The sequence below is a fragment of the Haliotis cracherodii genome, unplaced genomic scaffold, assembly GCF_022045235.1.
Source record: "Haliotis cracherodii isolate W230 unplaced genomic scaffold, xgHalCrac1.p SCAF_1, whole genome shotgun sequence".
Lineage (NCBI taxonomy): Eukaryota > Metazoa > Mollusca > Gastropoda > Lepetellida > Haliotidae > Haliotis > Haliotis cracherodii.
Genome location: NW_027266264.1, coordinates 16,382,188 through 16,399,279, shown reverse-complemented (window position 1 = coordinate 16,399,279; position 17,092 = coordinate 16,382,188). Strand labels below are relative to the sequence as shown.

The following is a 17,092-nucleotide window of genomic DNA, read 5'->3' as shown; positions in this document are numbered from 1 at the left end:
TAATCTTTGTTTGTTTGTTTGTTTTTTTGTTCTTTAACGCCTCACTCAGCAATATTCCAGCTAAATGACGGCGGTCTGTAAATAATCAAGTCTGGACAAGACAATCCAGTGATTAATATCATGAGCATCGATCCAAACAATCGGGATCGATTTCATGCATCAACCAAGTCAGCGAGTCTGACCACCCGATCCCGTTAGTCGCCTTTTACGACAAGCATAGTCGCCTTTTAGGGCAAGCATGGGTTGCTGAAGCTGAATCTTCACGGGTCTCTTTGATCTTTGAATCCTATTGAAAAAATGTTATTATCGTAGCTGTTAAGAATGGTTGTTCGAAACAACATTTTGATCAGCAGCTTTAGCGATTACTGGCGCTGATAAGATCAACATTTTACAAAACACAATGAAGGATAAGAAAACGGATTCTTGAACGGTCCGGTTTGTGTATTTTAGTGCTTACCTACTGACACCACCAGTGCTACTAAGACGACGTACAATTATGAAAGCCTTGAACCAAGGCTTACTTCCTTCTCATCTCAAACGAACCATCCACCCACGGTAGATGCACATTCAGGGTAGCTACAAAGACAAAGACAAAGTTCTTCAACATTGGACTCAAGTTGTGAAAGTGTGTCTTTTGTGAATATTGGTGATTATATTTTAAATTCTTATCCTTACTTAGTACTCCAACTTCTAAATGCCTATCAAAGAAGTTATATTTTAGTGTTTGTAATAATCTATTAAAGGGGGTCACAAAATGATATTGCATGTAGCAATACATAATTTATATATCACCATGTTTCTATACATCTCTCCTGCAGAATGAGATTTATAACAACGCCAATGAAATAAGAGAATCTGTGTCATAATTTATGAAATCGTACCTTGCCATCCGCGCGTGTTATGCTGGATGTAACAAGATATTTAACGTGGAATAAATTGTTCACGACCCTTACCTCAATGGCCACGGAATATGATGTGTCACATTAATGTTCTCAGCGTTCAGAAGTGAGGGAAGTTATAAACAACATGGCCTATGCTGAAGGAATGTTGTCGGAAATGAAACCTGTGCACTCGAGCTCTACAACCCGTGACGACATGACAAGATAGACACAATTTTTATGGATAACAACTTTTTTAATACTGTAAAAGGCGACGTTTCGGTATAGATCCTTATACCTTTGTCAAGCAAGACTACTTACTTACTTATATTGGAGATTTAACGTGCGCTTTCCGACTGCAAGCGTATGTCGCACACGGGCCCGGCCAGGCCTTTTAATGTGTTTCCAAAAAGGGGAAAAGTGAGTTTGTGCAACCCAGGAGGGGGGCTTTAGGGGTTGCTTATATAGTAATTTTGAAATTTTGAGATTTGGAAAGAATGCCAAGAGTGGGTGGGGGACGAACTAAGGGAGCTGTGTGTGTTGGGTGGTTATCAAATAAGGTAGTTTTGGTTTTAATATTTTATTTGGGGTTTAAATGCGGCTAATTAGTCCTGTTTTTATTAGGTATATGCCTAAGGCTTTGAATTTTTCTAATTTATTTTGTGGATTTAGGATTGATTCTAGTGTAAGTCCGGTTTTAAGATTTAGGGTGGTCTGTAGTGTTGTTCGGTGTGTTTGGTAGTGTGTGCAGTGAATGAGTACGTGTTCTGGTGTTTCTTGTTGTTTGCAATGTGGGCAGTTTCCTGTTGTGTGTAGTTTAGCTATTTTACGGTGATTATTTAGTTTGGTATGGCCTGTTTGTAGTTTGGTAATTATTCTGTCGATTTTTTTGGATGGGTGTAGTATTTTGGGTTTAATTAAGGGTTTTTTGAGTACTTTCCTGATTTGGCTATTTGAGTTTTGGTATATATTTTGCCATTTTTTGTTGATTTTTTGTTTAGTGACACTTTTGATTTCTGATTTTGAGCTGGGTAAGTTTAAGCTTATTTCTGGGAGTTTAAGGGATAATTTTGCTGAACTCTATTTGTTTACCTACCTTAGTTAAGTTGTTTGAGCTATTGAGTATTTGATTTATTAGTTTGGGGCGGTTTTTAGTGTTTTTATTTTTGAGGGCTTGTAGTCCACTGAGGGAGTCGGTTAGGATGAGGATTTTTTGGTGTTTTTTAGATTGCTGATTGTGTAGTGCTGAAGCCATGCCCATTAGTTCGGCCGTGAATATGGATTGGTTGTTTGGGAGTCGGTAAGATTGTGTGTCTTTGGTTGGTTGTGCGATGTGGACTCCGAAACCTGTGTGTTTTGAGATCGGATCTGAGGATCCGTCTGTGTATATGTGACACCAATTTGGCCAATTTTCATGTATGTATGCTAGTGTGGTGGTTTTAGCGATGTTAGGATCGGTCTGTTTATTTAGTGTATCGGCTAGTGTTGTGTCTATTTTGGGTATTTTAAGTTTTGGAGTGAAGATATTGGATGATTTATTGTTGTGTTTAAGATTATTTATTTTGTGTTCGTTTAGGTAATTGGTTATTCTTTGGGAAATTGGAGTAAGTAGTGGATGTTTCCGGGCTAGGGCTTGGTTTCTAGGGGTAATATTTTGTTTTATTAAGTTTTCGATTAGTGGGTTTGATTGGGACGCGGCCCAGAAGTTTAGGGTAAGTTGTTCCCTACGTAGTTTAAGTGGCATTTCTCCTGTTAAGGCCTGGAGTGAGGTGGAAGAGGTGCCATGTTGAGTTCGTGTGATTAGTTTTAGGGCCTGATACTGGATTGAGTCTAGTTTTGTAATGAGAGAGTTGTTTAAGGTGTCGTAAATGGCACTGCCATAGTCTAGTTTGGATCTAATTAGTGATATATAGAGTGAGAGGAGGGTGTTTTTAGAGGCCCCCCAGTTGGAGCCGGTTAGGCATCTTAACGTGTTTAGGTCTTTGCTGCATCTGGTTACAAGGTTTTTAATGTGAGCATCCCAGGTGAGATGTTCATCGAAGATTAATCCTAAGAATTTGGTTTGTTTTTGGAATTTGATTGGTTTGTTGTTTAGTTGGAGGTTTAGGGTGGCGGGTTGCATATTTTTGTGTTTAAATACTATTCCTGTGGTTTTTTCTGAGTTTAGGGAGAAGCCCCATTTGTCAGCCCATTTTTGTATTTTATTTAGAGAGTTTTGTAGTAAGTTTTGGGCCATTTTAATGCTTTTAGTGCGGATCCAGAGGGCTCCATCATCCGCGAATTTTGATGTGTTTATTTTGGGGGATAGTCCCTCGAATAGATCGTTAATCATAATATTGAAGAGTGTTGGGCTTAGGATGCTGCCCTGGAGAGTGCCATTTTCTAGGAGACATTGGTCCGATAGCGTTTGGTCTATGCCCACGGTGATTTTGCGGTTTGTTAGGAAACTTTTGATGTAGTTAATTATTTGACCTTTAAGTCCTATTTTTTGTAGTTTTTGTATTAGCCCGTTATGCCAAACCATGTCGAATGCTTTGGAGAAGTCTAGAAAGATGCCTGTAGTATATTGTTTGTTAAGTTGGCCTGTTTTAATGTCCTGCTCTAGTCGGGCGAGGTTATCTAAGGTTGAGCGTCCAGGAGTGAAACCGCTTTGGTCTGGATTTATTATGTTGTTTTGTTCTAAGTAGTGTTGTAACCTGTTTTTGGCCATTGATTCCATTACTTTGCATAAGTTAGAAGTTAGGGAGATTGGTCTGTATGAATTAGTCTGGTCAGCTGGTTTATTGGGTTTGGGGATTGGTATGACCAGGGCTTGTTTCCAAGGTGATGGGACCAGTCCGTTTAGATATATGAGGTTATAGAGTTTCAGAAGAGTTTGGAGTAGTTTGGGTGGTAGTTGTTTAATTATCTGGTATGAAGTAAGGTCTAAGCCTGGGGCTGTGCCCTTTTTCCTATTTTGTAGGACGTGGAGTAGTTCTTCCATTGTGAAATGGAGATTAATTTCTAGGTTATTATCTTTTGGCTCTTTGGTAAATTTGGTTTCTGCTCTTAGCTGTTCCTGGAATTTTTGGTTGAAGTTGCTATTGCTACTGACGGCCGAGAAGTGATTTGCTAGGTTATTAGCTTTTTCAGTGGGGTTAGTTGAATTGTTTACGTTGGGAGTTTTTTTATGACGTTTAATGCCCCTAATGGCGTGGATTTAATGAGGGACATAGTGCAGAATATATATAGCAAGTGGGGGATTAACAGTGGAGGATTAACAGTAACAACAAGGGCATACATGAGTGGGATAACATAGGTAGGTGTGACAACAAAGGGATTATGCTATCACAACACGATGGACAGAAAACACATAGCTAGAAGCCAATGGGGGCATGAAGCCAATGAACAGGTGATTATTGTTTGATGAGTTCATAGTAGGCGGATGGGATGAAATAGCCTTGATCTCTGTTGATTGATGGCTTGTGGCGGCGAATGTGGACTGCTTCTGTTAGTTTTCTTTTGGTGAAATCATGGAGGTTGTTGGCGAGGATTTGGACGTTGTCCCAGTTGATGATGTGATTGGGACAGTTGATGATATGGTCCGAGATGGCTGATTTGCTGTCGGATTTGATGGTGGAGGTTTAATGCTCTTTGATTCTGGTGTTGATTGGGCGGGATGTTTCACCTACGTAAGATTGCCCACAGTTGCAGTCAATTTTGTAGACTACACCTTTAGCCTCTTGGGGTTTAGATGTGTCCCTGCCGTTGGCTCTTAGCAGGGTGTTGAGGGAGTTGGAGCTGGTGAAGTGGGTGTCGATGTTGGCTTGCTGTTTGAGGAGGCGGCTGATGATGTGGGAGGCTTTTCCTATGAACGGGAGGGCGATGCGGAAGGGCGCTGATTCGGGTTTGAGGGTTGCAGGTCTGGGTGTGGGATAGAGTACAGAGGCGATGACTTTGTCGACTAGTTTGGCTGGATAATTGTTGAGGTGGGTGAAGACTTGGCGGAGGTGTGCGATCTCAGGTTTGGGGTCAGCAGAGGAAAGGTTTATGGCACGTTTGGTAAGGGTGGAGATGATGCCAGTCTTAGTTCTAAGAGGGTGGTTAGAGTTGAAGTGGATATACTGGTCGGTGTGGGTGGGCTTCCGGTAGACACTGGTTTGGATTCTGTTAGCTGAGTTTCTACAGACGAGGACATCTAGGAAGGGTAGTTGGTTGTCCTTTTCTGTTTCGATGGTGAACTGTACTCGGGGGTGTAGTTGGTTAAGATGTTGTAGTAGCAGGGTTGGGTCTTGGTCTTGTTTGAGGATGACAAAGGTGTCGTCAACTTTCCTGTACCAGCAAATAGGTTGGATGGGTGATGTTGTGAGGGCTTGCTGTTCGAAGTGGGTCATGTAGATTTCAGTAAGGATAGGAGACAGTGGGGATCCCATGGGTAGGCCGTGTATCTGTTGATAATACTCGTCGCCCCAGGTGAAGTATGTGGTGGAGATACAGGCGGTGGTGAGGGCGATGATGGATTCGGTGATTAAGCTGGTTTCAGGAGGGGTTTCAGTGATGCGACGGCGGAGAATTTGCAGAGTGTCATCTATGGGTACGTTGGTGAAGAGGTCTTCTACATCGTAACTGATGATTTGATCTTGATTGGTGATGTTCTTGAGTTTGGAGCAGAAATCCGTGGAGTCAGAGATGAAGGAGTCGGCTGTTTTTCCTAAGGGGGCAAGGATCCTGGTTAGGTGTTGGGCCGTTTTGTAGAAGACAGTATCTCGGGAGCACACAAGTAGACGTACGTACTGTAAGTCCCCATGACCCCCTGGTCCTCACATGGGTTGTTGGTGATCCATAGCCAGCAACTGACGTCTGTTATAATGTCATATTTTCAATGTTCCACAATTTGTTTTAAAGTAAATGACAACTGTGATATCATACAAGTTGTTATTCTGTCCTAAATTGTAATTTTGCATCAAGATACAACAAAATTGCTGGACATGCTTTATTTCCTAAAAATATCCTCCTTTCGGAGTGAAGAAATAACCTGTATATGATCAGGAAATCTATATGTTAATACCATGTATAAGAACAAAGATAAGTGTTGACGACAACATCCCATGCAAGAACGCTTATGCCTGCAAAACGTAACGCCAAAACACATCGTATAGTTTGCACGTGCATCACGTAGTAGCGCCTCACGCGTGACTAGCTGCCATTCCTCATGTGTACCTTTACACAAACAGTTGGGATTTGCTTGAGTTTAGTTATTGTTTCTGTATGAACTAGCGCGAGGCGTCTACGGGTTATTGACAAACTGGAAAACTGGCAGAATGGATCCCGATTGACTTTGCTGCACTTCCTTGATAGGGGAGGCCGTGTCTGGCGACGTCGAAATGAACGTCATGACAAATGACAAATTTGGCGGTTGATCGGTTATGGGGTGGCTACACTAGGCCTGCCCGAACCCCACTCCATATTGTGCAAGGTAAGATCACTGGGCAGTAATGTCGGGAAAACATACTGACACCTTTTGTTGTCCCGTTTGCATCTTTCAGGATGACAACGCCCGTGCTCAACGTGCACGAATCGTCAATGCTCACCACCAGCAGCACGACATCCATAGAATGCCATGGCCAGCAAAGAGTCCAGACATTACCCCATCGAACACCTCAGGGTCATGACGGAGACGTCAACGTCGACCACGATGACTGAACTTGGCTAAGCGTTGCCAAAGAGGGTTAGGTGATATTTTTTAGGAAAGGGTATGGGCACTCGTATTTTTAAAATGCGCATTTATGTCTAAAATCAAGAGCTCGCATTATTTTCATGTCGCATTAAAGTCCTGTTTTACAGTATTCCCTACAGTTGCCATTGGAAGACTCACACGCAGTATATCTCGTCAAGTGAAGGAATGTTCACAAATGAAACAAATCGTGGCCGTATTACTTACTACTGATCCAAAAACGTCAACTTAGCAATTTCCCATCTTACCTCGATCGTCCAAGATAGTTGGCGGTCATAACATCTACTGTCACATTTCACTTCTGGTTGAAATGTGTTCCCAATTCGATCCTTATTACCAGACTACTATTACCAGAAGCTAATGTCACATACAATTCTGGCAATATTGAGATATTCCGAGTACCCCTACTTTTTTAAGACTATGCATTAACCAAATTTGGACACTTCTATTTATATAATCAATGTGTCATTTAACAATATTTATTGTATGATAGATAATACACTAACACTTATAGATGTATGTCATCGGATGATGATTGTGCATTTGTCATTGAGTCACACCAAGGCAAAATAGACAATCGTAGTAGTATGGTCGGTCAAGGACTGAAATGTAGGGTACTTTTAAGAGTATAATATAGTTTTGGCCTGAAAAGGTGCATAACAGATATTTATATGAGTCAGCAAGTCAATGTCTTTTTTTTACAGAATACAAAATCGTTGTCTTAGGAATCTCGCTGTAAATGTTTGATTATGCAGAATTTTAACAGAATTTCGTGAGAAATATTCACTGATATATGGCCTACAATTGCATGAAAGGAATGCGCTAATATACGTACTGGCATCTTCCCGAGGCAAGGGAGTTAACTGACTTAAAAAGTCATGTGGAAACTGTTATAGTCAGTTACCCCCCTTGCCTCGGGAAGATTTTGTTTGTTTGTCTCTTGTTTAACGTCGCACTCAGAAATATTCCAGCTATATGACGTCGGTCTGTAAATAATCGAGTCTTGACCAGATTGAAATCATGTGCATCGATCAACGCAATTGGGATATGCTGACATGCATCAACCGAGTCTGACCACCCGATCCCGTTAGTCGCCTCTTACAACAAGCATGCATGCATTGCTGAAGTCCTTTTCTATCCCGGATCGTCACGGGTCTATATGCACACATGTTCATGATATGATCGGAATTGTAAAATCGAGATTTCTTATGGAAATGGTTTTGTCGTTTTTATATAATAATCTTGCGGCCGATATTCTACAAGACTATGCATTTTAACTTGATTACTGCTTGTGTATGTCACAATACACAATCCCCATGCACATGTACAACCTGTGCTCTGATACGACGTTATGCTGACGTCATCATGACGTAAATCCCAACTCACTCTCTCACTACGACCATGGTTACTCTGAACTGCCGTCTTAATTAATAATGATTCACAAAACTTGAATGTTCAGAGCTGCTCCGGTTTCGGTTTTAGACACGTTAACAGGGACCGGACAATGACAACTAATCTCCCCCTCAATCAGGAAATATTGCAAGGTGACGCTCAGGGTCGCCAGGTTTCATATCGCATTGTAATCTGTGTATGTGCTTTATGATCTTAGAATGAATTGTAATTATTATCCTTGGCTTTTTTGTTATGTATTTGGGCATGTCGTTTTGTTTTGTTTTGTTTGTTGTTTAACACTGCACTCAGCAATATTCCAGCGTTATGACGGCGGTCTGTAAATAATCGAGTATGGACCAGACAATCCAGTGATTGACATCATGAGCATCGTTCCACGCAATTGGGATACGATGACATGCATCAACCAAGTCAGCAGCGAAGCCGTTAGTCGCCTTTTACGACAATCACAGTCCCCTTTTTACGGCAAGGATGGGTTGCTGAATTATTTACAGACCGTCATATTGCTTGAATATTGCTGAATGCGGCGTTAAACAACAAACAAACAAGACATACTAAAAATCGTCAGACGTGGAAAGTTTCAAAGCACACTTTATTGATCCATATTTTATGAAATATTTTAACCAATCCAAAGATGGCATTAAATGAGTCTTCGAAAACATTGTCAGTCTACTTAGTTGTTACATCAAGGATATATTAAAGTATATGTACACATGATAAAACAAACAGAGAAACAACTGTAAACGTGCATAGATTTTACATTATATCTTTTTATGGATTTACGAAACCACGGAAAAACCGGTCCTCATGTACAATCAATATTTGTTTTTGTTATGTCGAAATACTTCCCAGTCACAGTCGCCGAGGTGTTTTGTTGACACCGGTTATTTACGAAATCGAAAGTATAACATTCATGGTGATATTGTGGTGGGCATTATAATTAGTTCATGTTGTGGACGCGTAGACATTGAAATATTTATTATTTATAGAATACAAGATTTGGCCATGTGACAAAACAAAAATATATAATGACTAAAAAAGATTATATGGAGGTTTTCATTCAATTCTTTACAAAAAACGTCAAAGCACTACCTAGCACGATATATACAATGTTATAGTTTATTTTACAAGGAAACACGCCATCTGTCTGAATTAAAAAAGAAAAGGATTCCACAGAAGAAGGAACTCGAACCTGAATTCATAGTACACAAAAAATGCTTGTAGCTACGTGTGAAACATCAACATTTTAAGCGACGGGAAATTAAATGCGATGTTTTTTTCACACATATGGTAGCAATTACGTTTAATGAGAACACAAATTCAAAAAAAGCCGGTTTTCCGTAAATGAAGAGGAACCTCTCCACGCAGACTACAAGGGTAGCACATCCACTTTGTTGTTTACATTTCTAAATACGGCGAGCCAAATTGGTCGAGGTACCTCAAAAACAATTTCCAATTGTTGAATCTACGCTTCGTGAACCTGAAATCAAAGCAACGGTATCTGTAAAACATTTACTTAGTAAGCTATGAGAGAATAAATCCAATGAAATCATTTATATCATTGAATTTTCTGTCCCTTTTGACAGTAATGTGATTGACAAGATTGAAGAAAAACATGGCAAATATGCAGACCTCGCTTTCGAAATGTCACGCTTGCATCCCAAGTACCAAGTTGTCCGACTCCCCATTGTTCTCGGTGCCTTAGGTTTGGTACCTCCAAATCAGTTGACTGACATTGGGAGGGCACCCGGGTTTGCTACCAGGAATACAGCCCTTCTGACAATCTGGGTAATGTAGAAGGCTGCAGTGCTTGGGAGTCTTCATATTCTCCGAAAAGTTCTGGGTGGGTTTGACTAGGCAGCGCTTCCTGGGAGAAGTCCCATTCGCTGTCTGAGCTGCGTGTAGAGGGGGCAAAGGCCCTGAGCTGATAATGAGCCTAATGTGCCAGGATCACCCAAACCCTCATTGCCGCATTTAATCAGGCACTTTAACCACTAGGCTACCCGACCGCCCCTACAAATCTAGACATACAGTTAGGGCGCATCTGGCATTCTAACACATAACCAGACGTCTCTGGCATGCCTAAGGAATGTAACTATGCACTGCTAATTGCGGCGTCTTAAACGACTGCCATCCCCGTCCTCAACCGTTACTCCCGACATATTGGGTTTGATATTACATGACGCTCACCATATTAAAAGACCAAAAAGGTGGCAGTCACAACGACGACGACGACACTTGTCACAGCTTCCAGGCCACGACTGCACGACTTAACATCGGCCGCTGAAACATTAATAGTCACATCGTAATGTCACATTTACATCATCACAATAATATTCCTTCTTCAGAGATTGTTTATATTTCAAATGATGTACATGGTCATGAGACCGTGGCCTGCTCAGTAACATGAAACTGTGTTACTTGGTACAACATAAGGGGCCACGGGTGGCCCCTCGTCTAAGGCGCCGCGATTCGATGTGCAGAGTTGCGTCCCTTGGGCACACCAGAAAGCTATGATTGTGGGTTCGAATTCCGGTTATGTTTATTATTTTTCTAGGTTTGTCAGCACCATACCGAATGGTAAACGTCTGAGACCTGCATCACGTCGGGCTTTCCTCCCACATTAAGCTGACACGCCGCGATATAACTTGAATACTGTTAAAAGCGGCGTTAAACCCAACTCACTCACTCACTCACTGGTACAACATGAGGTTCAACTGCTATAAAGAGACTACGCTCGGGAATTATGAAACCAGTTTCCGTTAGACGTTTTAAAACTTGATTTCATTCATCACGTGTTTATGTAAATACATTTTTTGGGGAAAGCACACATTTCCCCTGCGACCGCAAATAACAAAAGCCAAATCTCAGTCTTGCCTGGAATCGGTTTCACTGTCCCGGTATCAGTCTTCTCTACAGCTGCCTGGTTTGTTTCCCGCTGACCTTTATAGAAACAAAAACAAATTCACGCATTAATAGTTTTTTTTATGAAATACAAATCAAATGGTATATGAACTGATGCGTCATTCGAGGACGTTTAAGTTGAATAGAGCTATCCTCCTCTGAGAAAACAATATATAGAATTTAGTATGGGATTGTTATAAAAGGTTTTCTGAATGCATCATGTCAAAGGCAACTCGATGTTTAAGAAAAAGCATACGTTACATTTCACGTGTTACAAGTTCCAAGAAAACATAGACAGGGTTAAATAGCTTCCGCGAATATAAACCTACCTGTGGTTGTAGTTGTCACTTTATTTGTGGCACTATCTGCAGAATATACACGGGTGTAAAGTTCAGTCTCATTATTGATTGATTTTAGGTGAATAGGCGGGTATAGAATGTAATGTATAAAGGGGAAATCTTTTTCTATAGAGGGCGCGGGTGGCCCAGTCGTTTGAGGCGCAGCGATTTGCTTTGCAGAGCTGCATCCCTTGGGCCAGAAACCTACCATTGTGGGTTCGAATCCCGACTCGTCCCGATTATGTTTCAAGGTTTGTCAGCACCATACCCGTGCTTGTGGGTTTCACCGAAGTGGTAAACGTTTGTGACCTGCATCACTTCGGGCTTTCCTCCCACATTAAGCTGACACACCGTGATATGACTGGAATACTGTTAAAAGCGGCGTTAAACCCAACTAACTCACTCCCTCACTCTTTTTCTATAACCTACATAGAATTATAAATCAATTTCATAACTGATCATTTGTTTTGGCTTTTCAAGTGTGAGTTTTCTTCCGTGACATGGAAATCCCCCAAATGTGATATTTTCCAGAATTACGAGAGTAGCAAAGAAAGTCACTTCCAGCAAGACAGCAGAATTTTTGGTTTTTACCGTTACTTACCTATGACATTTAAATTCAAATCTGCATACTTTGACCCAGCCTTGTTCTGCCCGGTACACCGGTATATACCTGTGTCTTTCTCAGACACGTTTCTGATTGTTAGTGAGCCATCTAAAATTGTCACACCGTCGGCGTTGTTGAGGTTTGCATTGTTGCGAAACCAGGACACAGTTGGAACAGGTCTGTTAACAGATAAAATAGTGAATTAAGACACGATGTTTTTAAAGGCCGCCATCGCATGGCGGGAGAACTTGGTTGCGGCTTCAGGCAACAAACAAAAACTTATTTTTTTATGCACATTGTGTGAGTGCCTTGACATGCTCAGCCTTTTCGTGCACACCTGTGATCCGTTCATATAATTTTCATCGTTATTTTTCCTTTGGAATCTGTTTTAGCAGATAATCGAGACTGATTATTCTCCTTCGTTCACGTGTATATTTATATTTACATGTAATTAAGTATTGATATGCATCTCTTTATATTTTACATATTTGGTTATGCTTGTACGAACACCTACGTACATATATGTATATACAGTAGAACACGGATATAACGAACTACAAGAGACCAGAGAAATCAGTTCGTTATATCCGTTGTTCGTTATACACGTTTTCGCTCGGAAACGTCCGCCATCTTGGATAAGAAAAAACACAATTCATGTAACTGCAACATTGCTGTATATATAACATGGCATGGTTAATTTGTGACTTCACCATTACATGTTGTCAACTTCATTATTGAATACAGCAGTTGACATTTACCAAACGTGTACTTGTGAAATCTCACATCTAAAAGTCTATTTTTATGCACGATATATGTACCAGCGAAGACATGTTTAGATTGAAGATTTGTGTACTAAATGTCTTCTTTATTGACTCCACAAATTGACGTCGAGTATAATGACGCAAAATTGAAGTCTTACAGTTCTGTTCTTAAAAGAAACCTTTGGGCGGGACCCACTGAGTGATCCAAACGCCCCATAGAAGAATATAAATATATATATTATGTAATATTAGGGTGAATGGCGGTGGTGTACCCCAGTGGTTAAAGCGTTGGCTGGTCATGACGAAGACCCGGGTTCGATTCCCCACATGGGTACAGTGTTTAAAGCCCATTTTTCCGGTGTCCCCCGCCGTGATATTGCTAGAATCTGGCTAAAAGGGGCGTAAAACCATACTCACTCACTCACTCATTCAGGTGAACAGTTAATGCGTACCTGCCGCTGAAGATACACTGTAGGGTTACGTCTTTCCCCACTTTCGCATCGTTGTTTCCACTTGATTTTAATAGTGTAGGTACTTTGTCTTTAGCTTCACCTGGTATTAAACAATATGTTCACACAAAATTAATGGTGCGAATCTTTAGATACACGCTGAATTATGTAATGGGGTATTAACACTCTGCACATCATGACACAGGTTCTAGCATTATATAATCCTTTATTGGGCATAAAAGGATCCAGGGGCGGTCGGGTAGCCTAGTGGTTAAAGCGTTCGCTCGTCACGACGAAGACCCGGGTTCGATTCCCGACATGGGTACAATGTGTGAAGCCCATTTCTGGTGTCCCCCGTCGTGATATTGTTTGAATATTGCTTAAAGCGGCGTAAATCCATACTCACTCACTCATAAAAGTATCCCCTTGGGATTGGTCCCGAGCAACCAACATGGGTGGTTGTCATGGTGACTTAGTAGTCAGTTGGTCGAGATCGACGCCTTGTTGGTGTCATCGTACCCCTACTGCATGGATCGTTGCTCATAGTGTCAGACTTGGTTATTTACAGAGCGCAGTCAGTGAGTGCGGCGTTAAACACTCAACAAACATATCCATTACATAGTTACCTTCTTTGACATTCAGCTGGACCGGACTTCCGAGTCTCATAGTGTCGCTACCAGAGACGCTGCATTTATACAATGCGGTGTCCGTTACAGTCACGTATGAAAAGTGAAGAGTCCCTGAATTACAAAATGAATGCAGAAAATCACTGAATGGAACTGATCATAGTGTGGTGAACGTGCATATACGACTAGCAGTGTTGTAAGCTGAGTACACAACTCTGAAAAGGACTGATGTTTCTCACCTTCTTGATCTATTTGCCTTCTCGGCTCAGTTGTGATCTGTGCACATTTGTTCCCACAATTCTGGAACCAGCTGATTCTCCCTCCAGGTGGGTCTCGGCAAGTCAATGACACGGGCTGTCCTTCAGTTACATTGTTTGTTATCATTGGGACATCCCATTTGCTAGCTGGGAAATAAAGTTGAAAAAACAAATTTGGTGAAGGCGGTGAACTATTACTGCTATAACAGACAAATACATTTTAATGAATTGTCGATTGGTTTATATTGGACCAAGAAAGTAAATCATGGTGACCTTCGTTTTCGTCATTTGTTTATATGTTTATATTTAAGGCATGAAATAAAATAATAATGGCAGCAAATCTGGGGACATTATATTTCAACATGCATAAGTGAATTAAAGCCAACAAGAATGTGATGGGCATTCACAGACGAATGTCAGAAATAGATTTAAACACGAGAGTTATCTTCATAAAGAGTTTACTTAAGCATATTCCTTCGAGTCAGAATGACCAGTAGGTATCCATTGCAGCAGACATATGTGAGTGAGTTTGGTTTAACTCCGCTTTGAACAGTATTCCAGTTATATCATGGTGTGTAGGCTTAAGTGATGCAGGCAGAAGTGATGCAGGTCTCAGACGTTTACCACTTTGGTGAAAGCATCGTGCATGGGTATGGTGTTACAAACCTAGAAACATGATCAAGCCGAAACAAGATTAAAGCCATTATGTCAGGTTTCTGGCGTACCCAGGGGATACAACTCTGCACAGCGTCTTTGGGCACCGTAGACGTTTGGGCCACCTGTGACTTCAGAATTATGGCATATCCAATATGCTGAAGTATCCTTCCATACAATCTACTGAGGCCTGGATTTTATCGATTTTAGAAAATACTTGAAAATAAATTTTAATGTATACTTCAGAATGTTGACAAATAAATTGTCAGCCACAAAAAATACATTGCTGCAAGATGTGTTTTTTCCAAAATATTAATATTTAGGCTGGTGGTTTTATTGCCTGGTTTATTATCTGGTTTGTAGCTGCAGCTGAAAAACAATTATATGACGTCATAAAAATCCAGGCCAAATTGGAGGCACGGGTGGCCCAGTCGTCTAAGGCGCCGCGATTCGCTGTGCAGAGTTGCGTCCCTTGGGCACGCCAGAAACCTATGATTGTGGGTTCGAATCCCGGTTCGCCCCGATTATGTTTCTATGTTCGTGCTCGTGGGTTTCACCGAAGTGGTAAACGTCTGAGACCTGCATCACGTCGGGCTTTCCTCCCACATTAAGCTGACACGCCGCGATATAACTGGAATACTGTTAAAAGCGGCGTAAAACCCAACTCACTCACTCACGCCAGGCCAAATTTCCCACCAATTCACATGGTCGGTACTTAAACATAAATTTACGGAAAGCTGCATATACGTCTACATGTGAGTAAAGTGCTACAGAAGCCTATTAGGATATACAACGCAAGACGACACCCCGTAGGGATTCCGCGTAAGAATATAGGTCCCCAGCAACCTCTGCTGGTTGTAAAAGGCGATTGAAGATTCAGAGTAAGAATAACCAAGAAAACTATAGCATGATAAATAAAAGAATAATAATCAAACTATATCAACAGTCAAATATAACTGATATACATTATACTGTTTGACTTCATAATTATTTACATTAGCTTTGACTTAGAGTGGTTTCTTGATGTGGAGCGCATATATCTTACCTGCAATGTGGTACACTGTTATCGCAATCAATGTCAGTTTTAAGTGGAGTTTCCTCATGTTGTTTAAGGATCCTATAAATACAACGAAGGTTTAACCTTATATGTCCATTGAAAATATGTTGCAATGCATGTATGCTGATCAACCTGTAAAACAACAGCTACAACATTTAAAGTGTAGTGAAAACATGGTGGCTAAAGGCCTTTAGTCCTGCACCGTGCCTCCAAAATATCTCTATTTCAACAAAAAAAAAATAATAAAAAATAATGAAAATAGGCAAATCTATCTGGCTGTATTCCAACAAAACATAAGAAAACAAGTATATTACGGAAGAAATATTAAATATTCGTAACATTTAACAAGAAAAACATGTTTGTCAGATACTTTCTTACAACCGTAACAAAAACTCTTTATAATGATGTAATTAAAAAATAAACGACTTTGGCAACTGTCTTTCTAACCATCGAACTGCCAACGTCAATGTATTAAGTCTGATTCCGGCAAAGTCAATGACGCAGCCATTGTCATAAGAAAGGCCAAAGGCCACATGATACCATTCATTTGGGACATATGTTGCCTCTCCGTCAATGAACATTGGGACTCAAAGTAAGAACAAGACTATGTTCTGTGTCACTGAAACAAATCAGAACTGTTTCAGAAGGATTGGTCTACAATCAGAGCCCACAGTGTCGACTTGAGAGTGTATCTCGTTGAAACGTTTGACAGAACCCCACTCAGTTAGAAAAAGACCGCATGTTCATGAATTTACAATTTGCAAACATGTTAAGTGATACCTTAAACTTTACAAACATTCTCTGACAAATATCAGTTTCCCACAATATTTTAACTTTACCAACAGTTTCGTTTTCCAATACGAACATCAAACACTTGTGCAGTTAAAGGAACGTTTATTTACACATGACATCGGTTTATCTTACATGTACGGGTTACAATATACACTGTAGATGTTCCAGTATATGTACGTGAAAATATTGTATGCCAACCTTACCTTATTCGTGAAGCCTACGTGTGTGTGCACCTCCAGCTGGAACATCAGTGCGTGTTTGAGAGGCCAGGAGTGAGTCAGGCGGAACGGAAAAGCGGACGTAAGATCTAATGAAAGCGGAAATCATTACCCGCTGTCATAACTACACGTGGACATTGTACAGATCTGTCACCAGTGCAACTCTGTTCAACACAAACTTAAACGACCGAAAGCCATAATATTATTATCAATCTAAACGATGATATGAGGGAGACAACATATGGAGAATTCGACCCGTGAAGATGCGAGGTAGAATAGGTCTTCAGTAACCCATGCTTGCCGTAAAAGGCGACTATGTTAGTCGCAAGGGGCAACTAACGGGATCGGGTGGTCAGGCTCGCTGACTCGGTTGATGCATGTCATCGATCCAATTGCGTGGATCGATGCTCATGATGTCGATCAATGGATTA

The 17,092-nt window shown here is 40.9% G+C and overlaps 2 protein-coding genes across 2 annotated transcripts; both read right to left on the bottom strand.

Annotated features, from left to right (window-relative positions):
• Positions 1–517: 517 nt before the first annotated feature.
• LOC139454391 (uncharacterized) lies at positions 518–6,469 on the bottom strand. Its single transcript, XM_071236062.1, has 3 exons — positions 6,370–6,469; positions 4,660–5,568; positions 518–576 (listed from the first exon to the last, which is right to left on the bottom strand). The coding sequence occupies exons 1-3, from the start codon at positions 6,467–6,469 to the stop codon at positions 518–520; spliced, it is 1,068 nt and encodes a 355-aa protein (XP_071092163.1).
• Positions 6,470–8,592: 2,123 nt separating this feature from the next.
• Positions 8,593–16,744, bottom strand: LOC139460947 (contactin-2-like). Its single transcript, XM_071242425.1, has 10 exons — positions 16,647–16,744; positions 15,640–15,711; positions 13,923–14,087; positions 13,684–13,797; positions 13,061–13,160; positions 11,845–12,026; positions 11,235–11,270; positions 10,879–10,944; positions 10,192–10,284; positions 8,593–9,481 (listed from the first exon to the last, which is right to left on the bottom strand). Exons 2-9 carry the CDS (start codon positions 15,695–15,697, stop codon positions 10,196–10,198), a joined length of 810 nt encoding a protein of 269 aa, XP_071098526.1. The 5' UTR covers positions 15,698–15,711; positions 16,647–16,744; the 3' UTR covers positions 8,593–9,481; positions 10,192–10,195.
• Positions 16,745–17,092: the final 348 nt, after the last annotated feature.